We start from the raw sequence: 26,623 nt of genomic DNA on the forward strand, positions 1-26,623 counted from the left end.
TCACTAGCTACAGCTGCAGCCCAATTAAGGACATCGAAGTTGCAGCCCATCAAAAGCAACCGGGGCTTATCAGGGCAATGCCTATATACAGATATTCAAATACAATACAGATATTCAAGTACAATATTTCCCCCTTTACTTTTAACAATTATACAAATACAATTCATATATTTTACTAGGACTCCTACTATAATCCTCTGTGCTGCACACGTACAGCCTTCTTATCTGCAGCGTTAACGAGCAGAAGAGCCCAGCCCGTGCTTAGGTTTGGGAGGAACGCATCAATGCACAAGATGGACATTTCAAACAAGACAGGTCATTGCAGTGCAAACACCCTGGCAGGTGAGGTTGGCACAGAACAAAAGACTACTGCACAGTAGCAGAAGTCAGAATTTCCAGTAACGCAGAAAAGTATACTCTCCTTCTCACCCCCAACACAGGAGCCCAGGATAGACACTTGGAGCACATCCGGCAGAGCACCAAGGCTCACGGTGACACTCAACACCTTTGCATCCAGTCAGCCTCACAGCTCTTAACTGGCCCCAGGATGGGATGAGGCACTCAATCCTGCAGTGTGCTCCCATCAGGTATGCCTATGAATTGCTGGAACCAGCAACCAGCCACAGTTATTCCTTATGTCTTGAAACCCTGGGAACTAACTAGCAGGACACATGCATGTGCGGACAAGACAAAATGCATGTTTGCACAGACACCTGTATGGACACACGTGTGGTGTGCTAACAAAAATCCACTGGCATGGACCCACAAGAGCTTGCACAGATAGGTGTGCCCGTAGACAGAGATTTCACAGCACAGCTACACAGATGACAACTAATCTGGCTGCTGCCAGGCTCCACCCATGTGCAAGGCAGCCCTCCTCGGAGAAGGCAGCTGGGTCTGGTGGCCCATTCTTCCCAACTGGTGCATTCAGACCCTCTACTCTTCACCAATTCACCTGGGTATTCACCCATGTCACTGTTTCATTTGCAATGAAGCTCGACAAGGCTGTAGAACATCGAACACAATATCACTTCAACCGCATTTGTACATGGAGCTCCTTACATCGCTCACCTTCGTGGAATGGTGTTTTGTTACAAAGACTGAGGGAAAATTTTTTTAAATATCCTTCAAGTCATCAATTTATTAGGGTATCAGAACCCATGCTTGTAACCCTAAATGTATTGAGTGCATATAAAATACTGACTGCTTCACTGTATGACATTTTATTAAGTGGTACCATCTACCTCAGCAGGGATTGAACATTTATTATAAACTTCAATTCGCCTTCTTCATAAATGAGTAGGAAAAATCTTCACATATGCCGGGACCTTCACTTTTCAGATCAATGTCCCGGAGCTGTATTTCAACTAATTACTGAATAATACTCATAAGTGCTGGCACCAAATGCCTAAAGGTACCAGAATGGGCATAGAAATCTGCAGTTTCCTTAGCATTCCATTCTTTCAAGTCTTACAGATGACAGCCCAACCCATGTAATGCTAGCAAAGGTAACTCTGCAAATCACGAGTTCATTTCAGCTGGTAAGGCACATCCTTTCCTCTGCACAAGTTAGTTTTACGTACTGCAACAATAAACTAAACTCATGGCATTTCAACATACTGCACTCTTTGCCAACACATTGTTTACTAGGTAATTACAAAACTAATATGTATCTGTAGGACATACAATTCCAGTACATGTTTAAGAATTTATTGTATCACCATTTATAGAAAGCATTTCAATCCAAAATGGTCAGAACTATCTTAAATATCTGGGTAAGAATTCAGAAACATTAGTGAAGATATCCCACAGACTCCAGCTTTCTATGTTTTCAAGTGTAAGTTCGGGTAGACATCCACATTAAAATGAAATGGACAATACCAGCAGAGATGCATACCTCTTTTGTCTTTATTTATAAAGAAGTGACAACACTAGAAAACACACTGATAACCGGTGCTTTGAACAGTGAAGGTGGGATCTAAAAAAAGTCTGATTAAACTAAACAACCTTAGGTCTTTATCAAGTTGCATATCTGCCAGGAATGCTGAAATGCAAGAGTTCACACCTGCAATATTCCATAATGGAACAGCCACATGATATCAAATATAATCTCAGATTTCCAAACTGGTACATAAAAAAGCCATCACCAAGTATTAAAAGACCACTGCAAGTTCTTATTGCTTTTTGAGTTAAATAATAGTCTTCATATAAGCCTAAATCCAAACAATCTCTACGGTATCTTGCTTATCCTCCGGTTCATTCATTAACAATGGAAGCAATCAGTTATTATGATGCAGCAAAAGAGGCATTTAAGAACACCTTAACAAATCCTATTTAAGTACACGGGCATCCCCACCCTCCCCCTGAAACCCCCTATAACCACTTAGTGCCAGTACAGGAGCAAAACTCGGTAAGACAAAGCCAGAAGTCTGACTACAGTAAGAAGAAAACACAAAAGGGAGATAGAGCTTCCTTAAATATTCAGAATCTGATGTCTTCCAAAACAAAGTACAACATCCTCATAATTTAAAAAGGGAAGTTGCTTTCTATGTATCTAATCCGCACACATGCTGAGTAGTTCTCAAGTCTACTGAGCTCCACTGTGCAGCAGTTGATTTTGAATTCAACAATGCTTCAAAAACTACAGTAATATTCAATGCGCATTTTACTAAGGAGAGGAATAAAACAAATGCATGTTGATGTTGTTCTTGCCAGTTCAGCATTTCTGCAGCAATTCTGTTTGTTTCTTGCAGTATGAAAGTTCTACCAGCATCAGTCTTCAGAGTCATCTTCAGAAGCTGTTGGAACAACACAGTGTAATCAGAAGCCTTGACAAAAATGTGTGAAAAATTAAAGCACTTTAGGACGAATAGAAGAAATAAGTGATTTTATAATAATAAATAGCAGATTGCAATACCCACCCAAACCTTGAGTAATCACATAACTTAATTCTTAAATGCATCTCATGTCCTAAAAATGCAGCATTTTCAAATCAAAACTCAACAGAACATACAATATGCTGTGTCCTCCTACTCTCCTTCCTCAAAATAAGAGGGAGAAAACTTAATTAAGCCAGAGATTCAACTTTTATGTAGTGCTTAGCATGGCTAATTCCAGCAGTAGTCAGAGGAGGATATACTCAATCCATGACAGCAGCACCCAACCTAAGTTAAAACTAAGTTAACAATTTGGATACTAAAATACCTAGCATGATCCAGCAGTGTAAACAGACTCTTACATTTTTTATATATATATATACATATCTTAATGCAACCTGGGCCTACTTGGAAGAAGCTCCTCTCTACACTCCAGTCCTTTCAGCATATGCAAGATGAACACAACGCCCGCATATGCACAGGATTTGTCGTTGCAAGGTGAGTCAAAAGACAAATATACACTTGTCAACTATGGTAGAAAAGCCCATGCACACATCTACATTAGGTTTGTAACATGTTAGCCTCTCTGTAACAGGAATTTAATGTGTCCTCTTAAGCCAGGTCTGCAGACAAGAAAGTATTTATAGTGGAGTAACATGTTCCATCCCTGAACACAGAAAGAAGAAAAGAAAGAAGAAAAGTCTGACTCCTTACTTCTTCAGTTCTTAGAAGAGAAATGTAACTGAAGCGCATCAATAATAAATCTAGAACTCAGTATTCCTCACCTGCAAGTTAAAGCCCGAATCAAATACAGATTGAACTAAGGAGTTAAATGACACTCATTAATTTTTCCTCTAGTAAGGATGCACATAACTTAGGAACCAATTCATAACTCAAGTCTACTTTTGACCGCTCTGAATGCAGAAATAATAACCTTGAACCAGAACTCCCACTTTCACACACACACACACACACACACTCCCTTTCTTTATAATATTCCAAATGCATCCTGTGTACTGAAAACCACATGAAGTTGACAGACACATGCACACTACGAAAAAAAGGGTAGACCAACTACCCTTCTACTGCCTATTCAACATGCTCAGAAATAGAGCCAGAGTACATTTACCAGAAATTTAGATGTATCAGCATATAGTTTTGAATCTAAACACATTAAAAAAAAAGCCATTAGATGAAAAGTAGGCTAATCCTTTGGTTTGCCAAAATTGGCAACCTTCTGACTTCATTCAAGAGGTCTGATAGATCTGATCAAGGAACCCACACAACCAAAAAGTGTGTATGAATGGAAAAAACAAAGGGGGGAAGAGGGCAAGAAAAAGAAAGAGAAGAAAACTGACAATACAAGTGTCTAATTTAAATACAGTAATTCAATTCAATTACTAAAATTCAATTCTAAATGTTTCCTTCATACTACTTTTTTTCCTACTTTCTCTTGTAAAACACAGCAACCTGAAGGTCACCATTTATCCTGTAATTATGAATTACCAGAACTACAATAACCAAACTGTAACTACTAAGGAATTTTGTTATCGATTCCAGATAACACTACTGTGGTCTAAACAACTCAGTGCTGTTGGGAAGTTAATAATGGAGAATTAAATTGGTTCCTCCTCAGAATAATTCTACTGATGATGGAAAAAGCACTGCTGAGTAAGGTTTTCAGTAATCATGTTCAGTATTATGAATCTTGGCAAGGAGGATTGTACTCATTAGCTTTGAGTTGATCTAGTGGGAGGGGAGGAAAAGAGGGGAAGCACCTACTTTCAATATCTTCCATATGTGCCTGAAGAGTTCTTGCAAGGTTAATAAACTAGAAACAAGGCAGAGAGAAAGTAGTTTAAAAGTTGCAAAGTTATCTGCAGAAATTTGCAACAAGTTAGCAAATTTTTCTTCACTTTTTACATCCCAAAGCTTCATGACAGATCTTGGTTACCTAACCCATTTGCCCAACTTCCAAAAAACAATGTGAAATTTAACATAAATCCCCACACACTAGGCTTCAAATTGCTATTACACAGTTATTTCAGTTGCAAAATGTTCGTGGTAGCAACTTGTGACATCATCTTCATGTTCTACAGTCTGTAGAACACATCGATTTTGAAAGCAGCAAACATAAACAAGTGTCAGTTCAATGAAAACCATTCCTAGAAACTCTGATGCAGAAAAACAATCACAGTAAGGACTTGCATTAGTTAAATCCATTTCATATAATTCACAAGTAATATGACAAAACAGAACCCTCTAAATGAATGTGGTTCAGGAAAAATTCATAAATACACTTAAGTTCTTGTTTATAATTAAAATCTTAAAAGCATAATTACTATTGGGCACAGTGGTGGTTTGTTTTAAGAAACACATGGTATCAAAACCCAAAGCCAAAATTCCTACGATTAAAAAGTCTCAGCCAAGTGGTTTTCGTCACTGCCAATCTGCATCACTGCTTCAGTTAAAAGCCCAGATACTGAGACACAGCAGATAAGAGTTTCCACAGCTTACTCATATGCTTGATATAAAATACTAGCATTGATGCTCTCACTAGTTTAAAATGCAGTATCACACACAGAAGTATGTAATGCCTCCTCTGATGGGAAACCAGTAAAAACATATTCTGCAATACACTCAAGCTAACAATCTGTGCTGGATGCTGACTACAATGATATCATGTGTCTTTTATATCTCTACACTTGCAGCACAGAAACTGGAGCATGGAATACAAGCCATATGTTGGATCTGTAGAGGAAAGAGGAGCATGCTCTAATACATTAAAAGATTAGGTAGAGCACAGTCCTGCCTCTTCCAAATATCTACTACCTGCTAGCAGTCAACCATTCCCATATGCACAGGAAAAAGTTAATACTGTCACTCCTTTGTAAGAAAAAAACCCTAAAAATAACTGGCTTTTCAGGAGCTCAGTTGACTAAGAGCACTGATTAATTATCTAGTATCAAATAAACATGTAGCAAACTGGATTTATGAGTGAATCACTGTGCAGAAAGAACTCTGTATGCTGATCTCTTATTGGTTAAAGGTGTACTTAACACGTCCCTAAGCTGGACCTTCCAAGCAACAAGAATGCAGTCAAACGCACCTAATAAAGGGTTTGGACTAATGCCAGAGAACTCACACTACAGCTATAGGCTGTTGCAGAATGTTAATATTCAAGTACACATTTAGATGCACTCTGGCCAACAAGCGCTAGTCTAGTGCACTAGACAAGCACTCTAGTCCTTTGCAATATAGACTTGCATAATGAGAAAAATTAAACAAATCAGGTAGTCCAGCATTCTTAACTGCATGTTTGGCACAGAGAGAGGTTTTGCATAAATTCACAATAATCACGACAACATGTATGCTAACTGTATGCTCTGTGCTAAATGTGTGCTAACTAATGAATTACGGACAACTTTGACAAGAAGTATTCTGTAGCAGAGTACCTGCAATTATGTAGCACCTTCAGCTTCCAATCAAACACAGCACACTGACAAGCACAGCCCATTTTAAACCTAAATCTGTTTTAAAAGTGTGTTTCTTGGGTATCTAGCTCCTAGGTCACTTAATGTAACAATCTGCTTCCAAATTCTCTGTATGAGTAATTCCTGCCAGAAAATCACTGCATACTTACTCTGACACGTGTGCTGGCCTCATTTGCAGTTCCTAACATATCAGAAAAGCGCTGCTCGCATAAGTGTAACAACACTACAAGGTAGAGACCAGAGCTGATAAATTCATAGTCTGCCTTAAAGGAGATCAAAAGAAACATTCAGAATGTCAGTAATACATCTGCATATATTATTCAAGTAGAACAACAATTAGATTTTTAATGAAATCATTACAGAGTTATCTCTAGTTGTTCACAAGAATTAGGAAAATGTAATACTAAAAAATTTAAGTTGCTGAAAAGCTATTTATACCTCTGGTCCTTCCCATCCACACCAAAATTAACATGTTATCCTTGAAGATAAATAGAGTTCTACAAATTAGATCTGTCAGCCTGATTAATTCAGAGGAAAGAATGTGCGAATCAGAGTATTATATCACTTGGGGAAATCACACCAGGATTGCTGGTTTCTTCTCTGTGGTCTCAAGGCTTTACAGAAAGCCAAAATAAAGGAATATATTTTAAGAATGTTATGATGCTATAAATATTTGAGAAATTCCTTTACCTGCTAAGATAAAAGAAAAAATTTAAAAATGCTACTGCTGAACGGATAATTTAGTCAATTCTTTAAGAAAAAAATTCAAAGTTCTTATTTCTATTAAAGAGCAGTGACAGCAACCAATAAGCACTAGCAGTAAAACAAGATGTCTTGAGAAAAACTTTTCAGAGACTTCCTCGATTGATAGGAATTCAAGTACTAGGGTAAGAACTTACTTTAAATAATAAAAAAATTAGAGGCTCATGTTTTGCCCCAAAATTGATGTCACTTGGCACGGATTCTTACAACTTAGTATTTTCTTTAAATATTTGAGGTAAGCTAATAGCATTAATCTTCATATATTATCAGATTACAACCCAGAGAATAGCGAAAACCCCTCTGAATAAAGTTCATTAAAAACAACAGCTTTGTGTTACTTACTCTTTTTTAAATACTACACAATCCAGTGGGTCAAAGATATTCTATTTTAAATAACAAAAGTTATACCAGGGGCCTTTGATTATTTTTAAGTTAGGAAATTATTTGAAGGAGCAGTTAGAAACTGCTAGAACAGAGGTTAGTTTCTACCACTCTAATGAAATAAAAGAAATCTGCAATTGTATGTTTAAAACAACTGCTAAACTGTGTTCAAAACCAGCTAAAAGTGACAACAATGCCTGACTATGAAATTCAATATAATCATGCTAGAATTCACACTGCACCTATATGGCACGGACACTGGATTACAAAGCTAGATGACAGATATGCAACTAAGGAAAGAGATATGTTACACTTACTGAAAGCTCAGCTGTAGGAAGCACAGCAGGAAGGTAGTGGTAATTGGAATATTGAGGAGAAAAATCTGTTCCACATTAACATTACTTTATATGCATAACAGCCCTTCTGAAATGGAGATGCATTTGGCTTCTCTAAAGACTGCCCTCCCAGCACTAAAGCAACACTTACCAAATAAGGTAAAATATACTAACTTGTTCATTTGCATGTGCCCTATAAAGCTCATGAATGTCAAAGTCTTCCAGATTGAGATGCAACTTCTCTTTGCACAATTCACAAGTTGTCACTGCTTCCAAAGAAGAACCTGGTGGGGTGGTGGGCAAGAGGAAAACTCAGTGTCAAGTTTCAACAGTCTATAACATACAACACACTCATATAAACATTAAAAACTCTACGTAATTTTTGACTTTATTTTGCAGAGCAAGGTTAGAAGAAAAGCAAGCCTCTAATAGGAATGTAGTGACATCTGCTACTGTCAGAATTTAAACGCTGTAGAATGTTTATTCTCTATCCAGCTGCACCTATTTTGCCTCACATTCACACTGGGAATTAATACGCTTCTTCCTGCAAGTATGGCATAAAATCGCTTCTTGGGCTTTCTGAATTTTACTGTGTAATTCAAATACACACAAAAATAAGAATAAATACGCCACAACAAAGTTATTGTTAAGTAACATTTTGTCTTAAGTACCAGTTTTAAAACAGACTCCTCCATAAGCAACAAGATGAACAAAGCAAGTTGATAGTGGACTTATGTCTTCATATATAGCTAAATAATTCAAATTATTTTTCTTCTACAAGCTGAGGCTTCTAAAACATCCCTTTACTGATCTCTGATGCTGACCAAAAAGGTCAGATACTAGCACCTTCCTTTGGTATAAAGTATTTCATGTATTCTATCAAGCCACCTACTTTTAAGAATACTGCAGGTAACAGTTACAAACCAGTCAATCAATCTGTTACAAAAATATTTCTACAGCATGCAATATCTGAAATGTTTCTTAAAGAATTACATATGCACTTTTAAGTAATTTTTGAACAAGCATTTTTAAAGTGCCTTGAATGGGAGTTAGTATCTTTAAGAAAAAATTAACATACTTTAGTTACAATTCAAAATAACTTCTGGATTTTCAAATTCCTATCACTGCTAACAGTTAGCTCAGCTATAGAAGTCTTGGAAAAAAGCACAACCATTTCCATAAGGAAGGGTGGGGAACAAATGCCACTCAAAGTGGTACCACTGAAGTGGCAGAGTAATTCTAAAGCTACACTTTTGCAATGTTATCTTTTGTTCAATATCTTAGTAGACAACCCCAAAAAATGCAGTTCTCTAAACAAAAACTACAGTTCTTGCAACTACTCACATGAGAAGCTGCACAGAACACAAAAAGCCTGGAAGTGCCATACTACTTGTTGTAGCAGTAGCAGTTTGTCCCCACTGTTCGCTTTTCAACTAAATACCCCAGTAGGTGCAATTCTTCCAATAAGCCTCCTGGTATAACTGGAAGTCTACCTTGGTCTAGAGTTTGCTTTACCTGAATTGATCTTCGACTGCAGCCATTTTTTCATGCACTCCTGGTGAACATACTGCAGACTTCCAGTGCATTTGCATGGCTCTATTAAAAGGTTGTCAGAACTTGAAGAGGACATCTGACAAATTCTGCATATGTCACCCTCTTCATCTTCAGAATCTTCTAAAAGCAGGCTGAATAGGATGGAATACCAACAAACGCTGTGACATTTCACGTAGGACTTTTTGAAGAAGGACTTTTTCAGAATTCCACTTATCAAACTGTTCTCAAATGCGTGAGAATTAAAACAAACTTCTTCAAAGACAAAAGTGAGAATACAACTGAGTTGCCACCTCCTCTACAAGAAAGTTTTCTTTTAAAATCATGATTGCAGAAAGCCCTCTCAGATTAGAACAGGTACATTTTACTGTTCCAAAAGAACATACTAACTTACCTTTCCTTTATTTTCTGGAGTCTTTCCGGATCTCTTGAAGGTGGTATTTTAGACTTGCCACTTTCTTGTCCGTCAGACTGATTCCAGCCAGAGGGAATAATATCTACAGTTATCATAAGATTGTCAGACAGACTGCTTCCTAATGTTGGAGGCACTGCAAAGCGAAAGAGAGAAGCAGGCAGAATTCCTGAGCCTCTTCCACTGGAGGCTGAATCTGGTGGGGAGGCAGTAGCTGTAGAAACAACAGATACTGCAGGCGTTGGTCTGCTCACAGAAGACCGAGGAGGGCTATCTGATGCTTCAAGAGAGGTGTCCTCACCTGACTCTCTCCTTCTAAAGATATGTTGTGATCTAGCAGTTGAATCAGGGGTAGAGATCCTTGCAGATTCATCTCTTCCTTCTCTTCTTCTTCTGGAAAAGAGAGGTGTACATCTGTTCCTCAAAGAGGACGACAACCAGGATCCTGTGCTCCTACTTTCAGTGTCTGGTCTGTAACTTTCCCCATCAGAATCAGAGCTGCGATTCTGTGAAACTCCTGATAAACCCCACCTTCGTCCAAGAAAACTGAACCCCTGAGAAGTTTCAGATGACTGAAGTCCTGGAACCCCCGGAGTTGCAGCTCCATTACTACTTGACAGAGCAGTAGCTTGAACTCTTGGGACCGCTGTTGACTCTTCAGGGCCTAACGATCTTGTATGCAATGGGTCTTGGCTAGACCTTCGAGAGAAAAATGTGGATGACATACTAGATGCTAAACGAGACAGCAGCTGTCTGGTTGTGCGCCTCCCTTCACTGTCAGCTGCAGACTCATTCAATGACCTCTGAGAAGATAAAATCCTTTCGGAACCACTTGAGGAAGGGGTTTCATCTCTAATGGCACTAAGAGAAAATGCTGGCTGCACACTCCTCTGGGGAGATTCCAATTCATTTCTCCTTTGTCTTAAAGAATAGCTGGATCTTGAAGAGCTCATGTTAGAGTCTCTGTTGAAAAAAGACGGCTGATGATCAGAAGGCAACTGGCGGTTCATGGGTGCATTCAGCCTCAAAGTGCTTAAGGAGTTTTCTTTTGGTCTTGCTCCCTCTGCGTATGAAGAGGCAGGCCTGTCTTGAAGATCTGTTGCAGAAAAGCAAAGGAAAATACTATGATGATGCGCACATACACATCAGGAAACATTCAAGGTTAGGCTCAACAGGGCTCTAGGCAACCTGTCCTAAATGAAGATGTCCATGCTCACTGCAGGGGGATTGGACTAGGGGACTTTAGAGGTCCCTTCCAACCCATGCCATTCTATCATTCTAACAAGAACATCTTCTGTAAATGCTGTCTGAGTATCTCAACACACTGAGAAGAACTCCACTGCAGATGAACCATAGTTCACATGAAGCAGCTGAGGTGGCTAGTGTCCTTCCTCAAATAGCTGCACTGGGTGCTTGTGGGCGGGAAAAGGGGGAAGAAGAAACAAGCATGGACAGATGAAGGTAGGAAACAGAAGCTCTCTGTGTAGTCTCAATTTTAAAACTTTCATCTTTGCAGTTTTGGTGACTTGCTTTTAATGGGTTCTGCATTGCAATCACAATTTACTGCTCAAGATGAGCTTTATTTATCTGGCAGATTCCAGCTAATGAAACATCTGCACAGATGCCAATCATCTACCATATGCTTTTGATTACACATCAGGGAACACAGCTGGGAGTTTTTTAGTAGCACTTAATAGGACCACTACTGCTAGAAATGCAGCACAGACAGTACAAAGCAAGGCTGCTCCCCAGTCCACTTCTCCCATAAGCCTCTATCAGGTAGAGTAGCTGAACTGTCCACTTACTAAAAAGTGCTACGAGTATAATGACATTAAAATATACTCTTCTGTCAAGGCAAGACTCCAGGACAAATGCTGAAAGTAGTTTTTAGCTTTTCTGCTTAGCTTCTATACTTAGAAACGTGGCATTTTCTTTAACTTCTGCATTACAAAATACAACTAATGCATCTGCAAAAGGTTCCAGATCAAAACTAATGGTGAGTTTCCCCTGACACAGCTCTAGAACATCACAGCACTCTGAACAGAAAGTGAAAACTATACTGCTGAAGTCCTTACTAGTCCTAGCAGCTGCCACGAGACAAACCTCTCATGTCAAGTCTGTGTTTATTCATTTTTATTCTGTGTCCTAACAGTTTTCCCTAATAACCATTTGAGAACCCAAACAAAATGAGATAATATGCACCTTTAAGAAAAAAGTTCCCTAGGTCAAATCAACATTATTTCTCTTCACATACCTAAATACAAAAAGATTTTAAGACAAATTTTAAGACAAATAAGAAATGAGCTTTACTGAGTAATCACAGAGTTACATCATCAACACCACAATGCATCTATACAAGCTAGACCATACATATATCCTTCAATGGTTTGGTCAACGCATGGGAAGTGGCCAACCAATTTTATTTAAAAGGATACTTAAAATCTATTTTGTGTTTGTGTTTTGAATAAAATGTTAAAAAAACATGCCCAGAGAAGTTTTGGATGCTCCATCCCTGGAAATGTTCAAGACCACACTGGATAAGACTTTAAGCAATCTGGGATAGTGGAAAGTTTCCCTGCCCATGGCAGGAGGTGGAACAAAAGGTGCCTTCCAAACCAAATCATTCTGTGGTCCAATGAACATGTTAAGAAACTAAAAGCCATACAAACTGTAGGTTTATGAGCTTTCAGTTACACGGAACATACATGTTGAAGCTGAAAAGTCACTGTTTCCATAGCTGGGATCCAGCAGGTTATTAACAGACAGATCTGTTCTTCTTTCTAACGATGTTCTCTCTCTAACCAGATCACTTCCAAGGGAGCCAAGCATTACTGATGAAGATCTAGGAATCCTACTGCATCTCCAGGAGGAATCTAGACAGAAAAAGTAAATAAATCCCCTGGTTTTGTAATCATCTAAAAATCATCTAAAATTAAAATTGGCACTTATACAGACATTTTCGCTATTCATATCAAGGGCAAGTTTAACATTACCACTAGGCTGACCAAGGACCCAGCTGCCAACATAAAGCTAAGTGCACTCTGCTGATGCAGGCACTTTTCATCTTGCAGAAAGTTGGCTCTGAAAGCTACATCAAGCAAAAAGTAGTAATACTTTTGTGAAGAGTCAGACCCATTAACACTATTACAAGATACAAGAGGAAGAGAAGTAGTATCTTGCTTCCTAATGGTAGCTAGTTTTTAAAAAGGTTTCACATTACAGCAAAACAGCAGCTTAAGACTTAGCAAATACTGCCATTCTACTTGACATTACTTAAATGAAATTTCATTTCTCATAAAAACAGCTGATGAAGCTTAAATGCAGTTTAGACACAACTTCAAGAACAATGACTAGCACTGTCCTTGTTCATATTACAGAGTAAAACACTTCAGCGTAAAAATGGGTCTTGGTTTTTGTTAACAGCTCCAACAACTGCATAGCAAGCTGTATATACATCAGCTGGGGACAAAACTCTAGTTCCAAAAGAGTCTTCAACAGCTCTGAAAAATTCACCCTGATACCACTTCATTGCTAACTTAGAAAAAGAAATTTAAGCACTCATTGGTCAGCAGTGTGACAACCAACCAACATAGAAATGGAAAGATAAACAGTCCTACACCATGAGAAATGTTAATGGTTGTCGTTTTATTAACAGAGTAAGAAAGTATCAATAATACTGAGGTTTGAGCAGGAATTTATTAATTTTTATTTGGATATCTATGCAATTCCATAAGGTTTATTAAAAAAACATTAATCCATACTCACAAGGGTAATCTGAATTAATTTAATGATCTTTATCAAAATGGTTTAGAAATATTTTTAGCATAAGGTTTTGGCTGTTACTTCCTGAGCTTTAGACTTCTGCTGGCATATTGCATAAATTCTGTCTATCCAAGTTTCATGAACTTACCCACAGCTTCAATGAAAATCTCAGGTTTTCCTGAAAGAGCTCCTAGAGAATGAGTTCAGGCCCTGCTAAAAAAGGAACACTTTCTTCCCCCACCCCTAACGACAGTGCTCTAACAAGCCATGAGGCAGTGCTTGAACATATTACTAAGTATGGTAAAGATTTCCTTTCTGCTGTCCCTGGCACACATTGATGTATCAACACTATCTGACTCATGAAATAAGAGCAGCTGCACTCATTCTTTTTTTGACATCCTAACCAATGAAGGTATGTTTGAGCTATGAAGTTCAGCCTGACCACAAATGGAATAAGTACAGGTAATAATTCTGAAATGCTATGAGCACAACTGCACTTTCAAAAGACCATGTAAACATCATACTCGGAACTTTGGACACTGTTATCATTGTGAACATACTTTTCAGACAGGCATAAATTTTCATTCATTAAGAAAGATAAAGGCATAATATTTGAAGCAAGTCTTTTAAAACTTGGTAAAACCTCATCTTACTACTCAGACAATTTTGATGTAACTCAGCTCAAGGAATCAACCACTCACCTGAAAAGGCAGCCAAGCCATTACTTCTCACAGAAGAGGTAGATGTACAAGATAGTTTAGGTCTCTTTGAATCACTATCTTGCTGCTGGCTATGCAATCTTGGACATGCTCCCATGTCCCACGCTCCCTGAGTTCTCTCAGACTCACCATAAGATCCAGATGTGAAATGAGAGGAAGATGTAGACTGAAATAACATTAAAATATAAATTACATAGTACATCAGATGCACTTACACTCCACAAAAGTGTACATAACGTAAAACTCACAAACATTGTAAAGAATAGCTTCAGATACAAAACCTTTTCTTTAAAAATAAAGTAGGAATTATGCTTGTGCTCTTGATTAGTATTTCTAGGTTTACTCAATACAGTCCTACCAACAGAACTCACTTTCTGTAACATTCAACATTTTATTTCCTTTCCAGATAGATGTGGCTTACAAGAAAAAATTGTTGCAAAAAGGGGGAAAAATTATATTCCTGGCCTGTAAGATGCTATAAACAAAATCAAATATAGCTTTACAGATCCCGAAGGGAACATATCTTGCTGTCCAGAAATGGCCAAAACTTACTTTTTATCAACCCAAAATATAATTAGCTAAGGAGTGAGCTTCAGGAAAATTGTTTGAAACAAGTATATTTTGATTACAACAAGCTCAAGCACAACTGAAGGACTTCAGAGTAAAGAACATGTATAAAGCAACCTTTGCAGTGTACAGCACCGAAATAAAACAGTTTTCAAAAATTAGCACTATAGGACCTAGAAAAAAAAAGCTTGGAATAGCCTACAAAGCTGTTTGTCTGGTTGCTTACAGTTAAGGCATTAATCTTCTATTTTAAATACTTCAGGTTTATTTTTTTTTCATATAAAAAAGAAAAAATTAAGCTTAATCAAAAAGCTGAATTGAGCTGTTTGTCTTCCCAGAAACTATCCACAACCAAGATCCTTTAAAAATCAACCAAATTAGAGTATGTAATATCTGTGGTTTATTTCTACTTAGTTATGGTTTTTAATAAGTTTAAGCCACAACTTTTTACTCTTTCACACTAAGAAGTCTTTTAAGTATTTCCCTCCTCTCACCATAAAAAAACAGGGAAACAAACCAACATTCAGAAACCAAGTACAAAGCCAGAATACTTTCCCTTACTAATCTTCTATTTAACATATCACTTTTATTTTAATTATTTACTATTTGATATGTGGAATTTTCAGAGTATCTTCTGCAAGGTTCACTTGCATTAGAATTTACTTCAAGAGAATAATTAACCTTAATCGCGGAAAAAAGGGTTTTTACCTTGAAAACCATAGCACTAATTTAACTAGAAATGTAGACCACTTAGAAGTACAGACCATTTGCATTTAAACTACAGATAGACATCTACCATGACCTCCCCTGAAGGCCAACACATGCACACTAGTTCCTCCCTCCCCATCCTCCAATATCTCAGTGTCTTCACCTTTGACTCACCTGAGAAAACCAACACCTCTTTAATGATGAGAGCCCAAACATCTTTCCCTTTGAAAGTGAGTAGAATTTTTATTTCACTATTGTCCCGCCAAACTTGTTCACAGTTTTCTGCTTTTCTTATCTTAATATTTCTACCGTGCTTTAAAGTATTCTTCTGTCACTCTACAATGCATAAGCATGCCACAAGCAAACTACTTTATTCTTGGGAGTAACCACGGCACACTGCAGAGCCCAGTTAAGACAAATTCTCAGGGCCTGTGTCTTAAATCTCAAGTAACCATTCTTTTGCTTGTAAGTAAGAACAATCAGACTATGAACTACACCTCGCAAGTAATGTCCTAAAGTAGGTCTCCAAACCCATGAACTTTGTGTTAACTCACAAAGCTAGCACCACCCAAGAAACACACCCCCACCCCGGGAAATACCTGAGGGAGCAAGTGTAAGTAATATGAACTTTGCCATCCACAGCTCTATAACTTGTCTGAGATTCTAATCACCCCCTCCTTTTTTCTTTTTAAATGGACTTTTACAAAGCTACTGACTTTAAATGTATTTCTTAACTCTTAGTAAAACTAATATACATCACTATTTTCACCCTCTAAATGTTTTTAAACACTGCTATCTTCTAGTTTTTGCTCCAACTTGAATTAGTAAGAAGATCTACTTATCTAAAAACATTACAGAGAGCCCCTGCAGGCAGCTTTTCAGATTGGGAAGACTAAAGTAAAACTCTGGGGTTTCAATCTTTTTTCCCAATTATCACACATTAACAGTTCTCACCAATCTGCCTCTGCTTCCCAAAAATCTTCCAGAATGAGGGTGATCAAGTGTCCCTGAGTAGCGCGTTGGAGATGACGTTGTAAGCTTCCAAGGAGTTTCACGGGTGTCCCTCTCTGCAATTCTCCAGTCTCTACTGGAACTATTCAATACACCGGATTCCTGAAGAACAACGTGATTATCATATGCATCTTGTAACTGAAAAATAACTCAGTATCTGGTCTGAGTACTGAAAATACAGGGAAGTGGATGCAGTAACAAATCTGGGGACATTTATTAAGAAACCTTGAGGGACAGCCAAGAAATGAAACAGGCTTACAGAGAACCACTGGCAAAAGGGAAGTTTTGTTATTCCGTTTTTTTAAGTACTTTATAGCAGCTCCTTCATCTGTCCTCTGTTTTGAACTAGGATAATAAAAAGTCAAAATGTAAGGCTTCTGAGGCATTGGGCCTGACTGAGGTACTGCAGCAACAGGGCAGAATTAAGGGCCTGATTTTCAAGTATTATGCAAAAAACCCCACAGGTGTAGAAAGGGTCTAAAAAAGCACATCTGTGGCCACTAAAACAAGCTGAATTTCAATGAATAGGTTATAACTGAGGAAAGAGGCTGCAATTTCATTTGCTCCATAGAATAATAACAGAGATTAGCAAAATTAACAGAAATAACAGAAATGCAATCATTTTATTAACACTAAGCAGCATTTTTGAGTGATTATTTGTCCATTCTCCTTTTATGAACTATGAGTACTACAAACACAGTAGTTGCTGTCACCATTTCTTAAAAGCAACAACCAAGCATTCAAAGCCAAACCAAAACAATACAAAAATCTCAGCTTGTTTTCTTCCCTCATTTCAGCTTCAGATTATTTAACATCCCTTGTCAGAATTTAACAATTAAAGCTCTACATAAGGTATTCTGGCTATGGTGTGTGTTTTCAGCAGCTGAAAAATGTTATCAGGAAAACATTCAAAACAATTTTATTAACTGCTCTTGACTCTATGCCTCCACTGCAAAAAAATAAAATAAACTCATAATTCATTTGTCATAAAATGTTTACTATGGTGAATAGTAAAGAATATGATTTTCTTTCTCATACCATGACACTAATTCGATTTTTTTATTTTAAAGTTACCTGGCAACAACACTATATCCCATACATCTGATTAGTTTACAATTAACCTCTTCGTTATGCCTCCTCAGATAAGCAGGGGCTAGTACCCAGATTGATCTCAAAAGTGCATGACGTACAATTCCATATGTACATGAAAAAAACCCCAACAAAACAACAAACCCATCCAATAGAAACCTTTCATATTTGCTAGCCCTAATCAAAACCAAATATAAATTTGACTGATGATCTGTCCCAGAAGTTTTTGAGTTAACTTATAATCAAGTGTTCTCTCTATAGAAATTCTGTATTAAAAATCCAAGTCCTCCTTATACCTAAAGAATTACTGACAGTCCAAGTTTGTCTTCTAAATGACAAATGTTTAATTATTTGTAACTGAACTAGATCTTAAATATTTTTATGGTTGATTTCTTAATGGATTAACAAAGTGAAAATGCCTGTCCTTTGTATTCCTATCTGACTGGACTTAAACTTTCTTGCTCTGTAATCTTAACCTGCCAGCAATAAAGCAATTTGTTCCTTCCAGCTCTGTAAATACCAAAGGTTAGTCAAGAGAGGGAGCTTCCTACAGTTTTATCACTAAGCACCAGTGTTGAGTAATGAGTTCTCAGACTACCTTCTACAAACTGGGACTGGAAAAAAGGGATACAACATAATCTTTTATACAAATATTTTCCCTGCTGTTTTAACTGGCAAGTGTTATGAGATCATTCCTCAGCTCAGAATCACTTTGCTCAACAGGAAATAGTCCAAAGAATACACAGTGCAGTGAGCACATTGCAATTCATGTAATAAATGAAATAATTAAAGATATGTTGAGTCAAAATCTTTTAACAGCACCAGTTCAGCTGAAGACTTCTGATCAATGGCTTTCAGTATACGTACACTGTGTGGACTGTGTCCACATATCTCTACGAAAGAGTAAGATTGTTCAATTTGCTTTTGCTGAGCAGCCAGACAGCAAAAAACATGCAGGACTCCAAAATACAAAAATTAGTGACAACTGCTTCCCCTTGTACATTCAGCCTATATATTGTAGCCTATATAACAACAAGCACATGCATGCTAAAAATAATGTTCTACTACTTGTAAAACTGTTTCTCAAAAAAGCATTATATAATACAATGTTCCAGATAGCTTGCCAGCAGGGACCCAACTCCTAACCATTTTTTTAAAATATGAACATTTAATCACGGAGTTAAGTTTCTGCAATTTCAAAGACCAAAATGGGCTTACATTTCTGGGCCCAAAATTGAGGTGAGAACTGCTGACAGGAGCACAAAAAAAGTACTAAGATAATTGAGCGAAACTGCTATCTGTTGCTTCCAAGTATCAAAAATAATTTCTACAGTAGTTTTATCTCTGCTTCCCACAATACCCTCCCAAACTGCAAGTACCTGCACAGCATGAATACTTCCTCTTGAGAACAGCTACCCTTCCCCACAAAAGTAGTTTGGTTAGTATAAAATGCTGCTTGTGAAATGGCAAAAGGCCTTTTTTAAGTCCCATGTAGTGCACAGAAAGCCCAGCTGTACTAACAAACTGACATGACAGGCTAACATGAGTGTCTGTTGGTTTTGCGCAGTGTGGCTTTTGATAGCTGCCAAAAACCTTGGGGGCCAGAGAGGTGGCTTCTGTAATTAGCTGCTGGAAGCTTCAACTATGCTTGGCAGAGCAAATCCCTGATGGCTCTGAAGATGGATGGGCTGCTGGTCAAGGCTAGGTCAATTAGAGATGGTAGTAACACCTCTTGTGATGACAGATTTCAGAAATCAAAACAAAAGAAGGGATGCAGTTTTAATTTCAGCCACAACAGATTAGAAGGTGAGAACATGTGAGGGAAAACAACACAGTGACACCAAGGTCAGTGGAGAAGGAGGGGGAGGAGGTGCACCAGAACCAAGATTCCTCTGCAGGCTGTGGTGAAGGGCACGGTGAAGCAGGTTGTCCTCCTGCAGCCCAAGGGTCCACTGGGAATGCAGAGATCCACTCGCAGCCCATGGGGGAGGTGCTCACACTGGAGCAGGCTGTGATTCAGGGGCAGACCCGATGGAGATGGAGGGCCCCTGCTCCCAGGCTGCAGCAGCCTGTCCTTGGAGGCGTTCATCCTGTGGAAGAGTGAGCCACGCCACAGCAGTTCTGGGAGGACTGCTGCTCATGAGAATGGACCCATGATGGAGAAGTTCAGAGAGAACTGTCTCCCATGGGAGGGACCCCTTGGCCTCACAGGGGAAGGACTCTGGACCCTGAGCCAAGTGGAAGAAAACCTCGGGTGAGGAACTGACCAAAATCCCCATGCCCTGTCTCCATGCACAGTCACTGGGAAGGAGGGAGGGGCTGGGAGAAGCAAAGGTGGTTTTCAGGGATTATTTTACTTCTTATTATCCTCCTCTGATTTTGTTAGTAATAAATTAACTTTGTACCTTTAAGTTAAGGCTGTTTTGCCCTTGGAGTGTTTTGTCACAGTCCTTATCTCAACTCATGAACCCTTCATTAAGTTTTTCCCTCCTCTGCCCAGCTGCAGCAGGGGAGAGTGAGTGAGCAACTGTTGTGGGTGCCTGGCATTTGACCGGTGTCAAACCACAACAGAGTCTAAAGCTCATCTTCTTACCTTTTCAAAATATAAACACAGGAGGTGCTGCAGAACAGTATAGCCTTGATAACTGACAACATACTGTACTTTTTGCATCACCAACACATCAGGTGTAATGCCCTACCTGCATCAAAGTTCAAACAAAACCCTCACATCTCCCTCAACAAAAAACTCCATTTACCCAGATTTAGGATGGCAGTGGTTCATAAGAAAATAGATCCATATTATCAGAATGCCCTCTCATTCATTAAACAGCTGATTTCTAAAGATGCAGCTACAAACAAGAGCAGGTACAAGCAGAAAATCTAGAACTACCAGTTCACTGATTACTGTCACTGGACTGGTTAGTAAATTCTTGCATTTTAGAAAATTTTTTGGTCTAAGTTTTGGGGCTTTTCTTGGTTAAAAAGGACACTTTTAAAATTATTTATACTTTATGAAAAGGAAAAAGAAAATACATTACCTGGTATCCAGATTCTAATCTCCATGAAGATTCTCTTGTACTATATGCACCAGATAAACTGTTTCCAGTTCTAGATCCTACAGGAGAGCTGGAAGGCCGAAGAGATATCCTGCGAGGAATTCTTGAGGGTTTTGACTCCATCCTTTGTATCCTGTACAACGACATATTGATCATTTTTTTCTCATGGAAGCAGGGAGCTCATGCAAAATAGGCACAGGTCATTCTGGGTGTAACATAAATATGACTCACACATACAAATATTTACACAGTGCTTTGGTCTGACTGCATCAGCAAAATGGGGAAACAAGTTCTTATCCTAGTTTTTGTAACCTCTTCTTTACATCTCCTCCCATCCCTCATTAGAAAACTACAGTCCCTTTTATGATTTGGTTATGATATATTCTTGCAATTTTAAAGTGTAAGAGGTACTCCCTTAAAAACCACACAGCACTCATATTAACGCAAAATGAGTCAGGAACAGATTACTCATATTTCTCAATATATTACATTTTTGCTAATGAACTGCATCTCAACACTTGCAGAAATTATATTCAGATTTATTCCTCAGGGTTGAAATTATGAAACTTCACCCTCCTGTGAAAAAACACATCTGCATCTATCTGCCTTCAACTTCTACAAAGACAGCTCCCAGGGAAACTAACAGAGGCAAAGGAGCACAGGTTATCTCACAAGTGTATTCATAAACTGACTTCTCACTTGCTGAGTGTTTATGTGCCTTTTGCTCTTTCTAGGCATTTCAAAAGAAATGCTGGTGCCTTTTCCACATGAGATGTGCTCCTATACTCATCCTTGCCCTTGAAACGGGATCTGACTTAATGTTTACCTAAAACTCAAGACAGCTAGTTTCTTTCTCCTCAGGATAGTAGAGACAGAAGCAGACCACAAACATTAGCTCTTAAAAACATTTAAGGAAACTGCAGTATCCTCAATGGTGTGGTACATGAAAAATAGCATGACACATAACAAACAGATGGCAGAGAATCCCAGTGATACAGGGTGATTTGCCACAGTGGTACAGTCTGTTTAACCACTTCTAATTCTGGCCTACCCTTCTGAGAACAGGAGTAAACTATATTGATTAAAAAAAAACCCCTATCCATCAACAAAGCACTCTTTTTTCCCACAATTCAGTCATGCCCATCAGTATCACATTCTGCAAAAAGCTGCTACATCAATCCTGACACACTTCATGTCTGGCTGCAGTTTCAAGGTGAGTCCACATACTCAGGACTTTTAATCTTTGCTCAAGTCACGCTGAATTAAATATTCTACCTGGTAAAAGCCAATTAGTTTGTACAGAACTCTACCGACCTAACAGTATGGACAGCTGAGGTTAGTTTCCTTAACCACTGCTCTCATGCATGTTTATTTGTTACCTAGCTATACAAGAGCAGCCAAAACGCTTAACATTGCAGGTAGGACTCTAAAGTATACCAGGTTTAAGTGACTGTTAACCTTTGTGTACAAAAGAGCTACTGGCCCATATTGCAGATTACATCTGCTTCTAGACCACCCTTCCAACAGCAATAACCTGTTTGTGTTTGCCAAAGCCATCACCAGGTAAACAAGATCTGGTTAAGAATCTAAAATGCTCACTTGCCCAACTTTGCATCAATATACTGAAATAATTAATTAAATTAATTTCCCCGATTACATTTAAAACCTTTGGTAAACATTCAGCAATTTATGCAATTCTCAAGTTGTAAGCACATCTGTATCAATAAGAATGTTCTAAGCAGTAGTCCAGAGTTCAAAAAAAACCCAGTTAATTGTGGAAGTTTAAAAGAAATTAATTACAAGCCTAATTATCTAAACTACACCACTTCAAGTGGATCATAGTTCAGTAAAACATAACAATCATATTTATTCTCAAACCGTAATGATAGTTAATTTATCCTTCAGAGTAATCTGCCGTGATGTGCTCTACAAGTTTAGTACTAGTATGAAGCTGCAAAGAGTGTAAAAAAGTAACTATCAAAGCTGCAAACTATAAAACTAAAATATCACAATAATATAGACTAGTGTAGGCTAGACAGGACAGCCGTACGTCTTGATGAGATCTGACAGTCAAAGCACTGTTCGTCTGTGTTTTAACCTGATATAAAATACAACGAACAAACACACAAAATAATGGATCCAAGTCTGCACTATTAAGTACTCAACAAAGAGTGCTGGCATTATCTCCTCTATTATGGATCATTCTGTTTCTGAATTATTTTGTTTCAGATAGGTGTGGAACCAGATGAATTAAATAGCACAGATAAAAGTCAGACACGGACACACATGAAAAATGCAAGGGTTCTAGAAGGAATGGAAGTTCTCATTAGTAGGAATTAATGTCCAGATGAGTCAGCGGAGTAGACAGAAGCGTAAGACAACTTCAAAGACTAAATTATAAATCATCTAATACTAATAAAATTGCTTATGCACCATCCACAGAACAGATTAAGAGCATTCAGACAGAACAGGATGGGGTGGAAGACTGGACACCAGAGCCAACTACCTGCTAAAGATGGAGTCCAAAATTAGCAAATTCCTTCTACAGATGTACATAAGTAGGCACAAGACTAATTTTCTCCTTCAATGGTAGCCCCAAGAGGATAGACAATGTTACTCATCAGCCTAATCTTGTAAATTAGCACAGGTCGTGATTTCAATCCAAGTATGTCAGGATAATACTACCTGTAGAGTGTTTCCTTTCTACAAGTAAAGAAATCATGCAGAAACTATACCCAAAAAAAGGTGTTTAAACCAACTTTAGGCAGCACAATAGGAAAGGCAAAATTTATTGCGCCAGTTTATGTATACAAATTGTGATTCATTTCCTGCGTACAACCTTAATTTTTTTCTGCAGTCTTTGCTTCAGCCAGCAAACAAGAAGGATCTGCTATAAAGATCAATCAGAGTAACATAAGAATAAGCATTTTACATCCACCACGTCTGATGCAGAAGTGAAAAGATGCTGAATAAAAGGCCTTATGATCTAGGCAAAGAACTTCAGGTCAAGGAGATCAGACTTTACCTTTCCCTTTCAATAAAGATTTGGTGACATAAAGCATGTTCTTGAGATGGGTAATTTTTAAAAATCTGCTGCCCAAGAGCTCTTCAATTTCTGGGCATCAATTATAAAATTTATTTGCAATCCAACTAGCAGAAATCATAGAATAGCTTGAACTGGAAAGGATATTTCAAGGCCATCTAGTCCAACCACCCTGCAATAAGCAGGGACATCTTCAATGAGATCACATGGCTCAGAGTCCCATCCCACCTGACCTTCCATGTTTCCAGGAACAGATCATCCACCACCTCTCTGGGCAATCTGTGCCCATGGTTCACTATGCTCATCATACAAAATGCCTTCCTTTAATTCACTCCTTGTCCTATCACAACAGGCTGTACTAAATGTCTGTCCCCATCTTTCTTACAGACCCTTTTTAAGTACTGAAAGGCTGCAATGAGGTTTCCCCAGAGGCTTCTCTTCTCCTGGCAAAACAACCCAAATTATTTCAGCCTTTCCTCACAGTCTTACCCAGATGAACAGAGATGCAGCTGAAGTCAACGGAGCCACGATGTCCATTTACTAGACAGACAAAACTACATCTAGGCACTTCACCTCTAGTGATCAACACTAGTAAGATGTCTTTTGGGTCTTGGAACTTTTTCCCCAGAGTTCTCCGAATACCATTTTAGGCACTGTACCTCGAAAGCCTGAGATGCAACTGTCTTCATAGGTGGTTTGAATACAAACAAAACACACACAAGGCTTGTGCTGATCATAGCAACACAATGAGGTGGTTATAAATAATGTGAGCATGCTAAGCTATTACAGAGCACAGGACAGAGCAATACAATGCTCTCATGCTAAAAAAACAACCACACTATTAAAACCACAACAATACTTGTCTGCAAGGGGAATATTGAGCTTGTATACAATATTTCAGAATGAGAATGGTTTCATTTTATGTTATCATTATCTTAAGGGTTTTCCTGAAGAAAAACACTCAAAACCTCAAACATTTTGTTTACACACATAGGAATTCAACAAACCCCAAGTGGTAATTAACATGCTGTAGCAAGTTCTGTAATGACAAAGTAGATACCTCAATTTATGCAGAAGGTAGTGAGACCAAAAAATACTTAAATGTCTTCTCTGAGGAAACAATAACAATTATCATGGAACCAGAAACTGGGTTATAGTCTGAACTGATTAAAAAGCCTGTTGTTGCCAAAAAGCAAAGGAATACCTTACTCAAATATCACACCTGATGTGCCCTTCATTGAGAACTCTCAACACATCAACCAGTAAAAATGCACTTCTGGCTTCTCTATTATTTTAACACTATTCACACTCATACTCAACAATAGAAAAATGAGAACATGTACAGCAGGATGAGCAGCACTCTTCTTATCAAAACAATGTATTTCACCAGCTTATGCCATGTTACACTACTCAGCAATCAAAACCTCATGAAAAAAATTGACACAATTCTAGATCCTCCTGAAATAAGGGACATATGCAATACCTCTCAAAACTTGGTCAGAAATCAAGTTCTGAAATAAAACTTGTTAGTCATACCTGAGAAACACATGGCCAACTTGAAAAAGGAGGTGGAGCTGCACAGCCTATTTTGAGCACACAGATCAAATGTCCTGCCTTCTTTGATCTGTCATCCCTCCAACAGCCTTGTAAAAGACGAACTAGACCTAACACAGCCACCGATGATAAAAGATCCAAGCAGTCTTTGAGAGAAAGCAATGCAATCTCAAAAGACAAAACCAGTTACTATCCTTAACTGTCCATTTTTATACCCCTTCACAAAAAGGGATTGACAAAACACAGAGAGCAAATATTTCTCTTCTGCCTTAACCCTCTCTATCAATAAAAGAGGAGCAATTTCAGGTAATCGCGTCTAAGAGTAAGTGAAGTGTTTGCCAGCTTCCATGATTACTACCAGTTTTAAGCAATCTTGTACCCTCCATCAGAGGGAAGCATAAGCTTCACTGCCTGCTCCTAAATTCATTCTTCTAGCTTGGAACTATGCACTGACACTTCTACCTAAGACTCGAGCTCTCATATCTACATGTTTTTGTGCGGTTTAAAATAAAACGATTCGTAAGATTTTCTCCCGAGCAACCTCGGGAGAAAACATGCTCACGTGTCTTCCTCGGAGCTTACTCACAATCACGTTTTTATGACAAACGAGACAGAGCTCACGAGTCTTTCTCTCAGACTCTGTAATTCCTCGTTACGGCTATTTTCTCAACCTTCAATGTAGTGCTATTGACAAATAACTCGGGAGCCTCTCAGGAACCTCTCAGGAGCAAGAACATTTACAGATGTCGATGGCTGCCCACCCTGCCACGGCTGTTGCCCTAAGGCTGGGCTGGTCTCGCAGCCAGCAGGTGCTCTGCAGAGCCGCCGAGGGCATCTCACCTCCGCCGCCAGGCCCCGGGAAGCGGCTCGCACGGCTCGGGCCCGGCCGGGCCCCGCGGCCGCACCCGGTCCCGCTACTCCGGCAGCATCCGGCCCCAACGGCTGGGCAGAGGCCGCGAGGTGGACGGAGAGGAACAAGCTCGCTACGAGAGCGGGCGCGGCGCCGAGCGGCCGTTGGCGGCGATGGCGGAGAGAAGAGCGGATGGGCTGGCCCCGGCACGGCACAAAATGGTGTCCCCGGCCCTGGCGTGAGGCCGCCAGGGCGGGCGGGGCCCCGCAGCAGGCGCGGCCCGAGCCGCAGGCGGGCCCACCGCGGGCGGTCCGTACTCACCGTCACGGCCGGGCCGCCGCGCAGGCCAGGCCGGGCCGGGCCGAGCCGCCCGCTCGCGGCGCTCCCGCAACACAATGGCGGCGGCGCGAGACCGCCCGACTGCCCGGCGCGGCCACTCCCAGCTCCCGCGAG

At 39.2% G+C, this 26,623-nt stretch overlaps 1 protein-coding gene across 7 annotated transcripts; it reads right to left on the bottom strand.

The window, feature by feature from the left end:
* Window positions 1–1,890: 1,890 nt before the first annotated feature.
* On the bottom strand, window positions 1,891–26,623 carry MARCHF7 (membrane associated ring-CH-type finger 7). 7 transcript variants are annotated; one of them, XM_064717996.1, is made up of 11 exons: window positions 26,492–26,623; window positions 20,706–20,856; window positions 16,522–16,680; window positions 14,275–14,458; window positions 12,517–12,684; window positions 10,113–10,907; window positions 9,794–9,947; window positions 9,364–9,533; window positions 8,023–8,132; window positions 6,520–6,633; window positions 1,891–2,798 (listed from the first exon to the last, which is right to left on the bottom strand). In XM_064717996.1, exons 2-11 carry the CDS (start codon window positions 20,844–20,846, stop codon window positions 2,547–2,549), a joined length of 2,247 nt encoding a protein of 748 aa, XP_064574066.1. In that variant the 5' UTR covers window positions 20,847–20,856; window positions 26,492–26,623; the 3' UTR covers window positions 1,891–2,546. The 7 variants fall into 7 exon arrangements, 5 of the variants coding, with proteins under 5 accessions (XP_064574066.1, XP_064574067.1, XP_064574064.1 ...); XM_064717997.1 differs by adding an exon at window positions 4,659–4,707 and having other exon boundaries at window positions 9,794–10,907; XR_010440963.1 differs by adding an exon at window positions 4,659–4,707 and having other exon boundaries at window positions 2,708–2,798; window positions 8,000–8,132; window positions 9,794–10,907.

Source organism: Zonotrichia leucophrys, chromosome 7, assembly GCF_028769735.1.
Source record: "Zonotrichia leucophrys gambelii isolate GWCS_2022_RI chromosome 7, RI_Zleu_2.0, whole genome shotgun sequence".
NCBI classification, from domain to species: domain Eukaryota; kingdom Metazoa; phylum Chordata; class Aves; order Passeriformes; family Passerellidae; genus Zonotrichia; species Zonotrichia leucophrys.

Coding starts and splice junctions, on each gene's coding strand:
- MARCHF7 (XM_064717994.1), bottom strand. CDS start 20,846: ATGGAGTCAAAACCCTCAAGAATTCCTCGCAGGATATCTCTTCGGCCT. Junction 14,459..16,521: donor TGGGAAGCAGAGGCAGATTG/GTGAGAACTGTT, acceptor ATGTTATTTCAG/TCTACATCTTCCTCTCATTT. Junction 12,685..14,274: donor TGGCTTGGCTGCCTTTTCAG/GTGAGTGGTTGA, acceptor TTTTCTGTCTAG/ATTCCTCCTGGAGATGCAGT.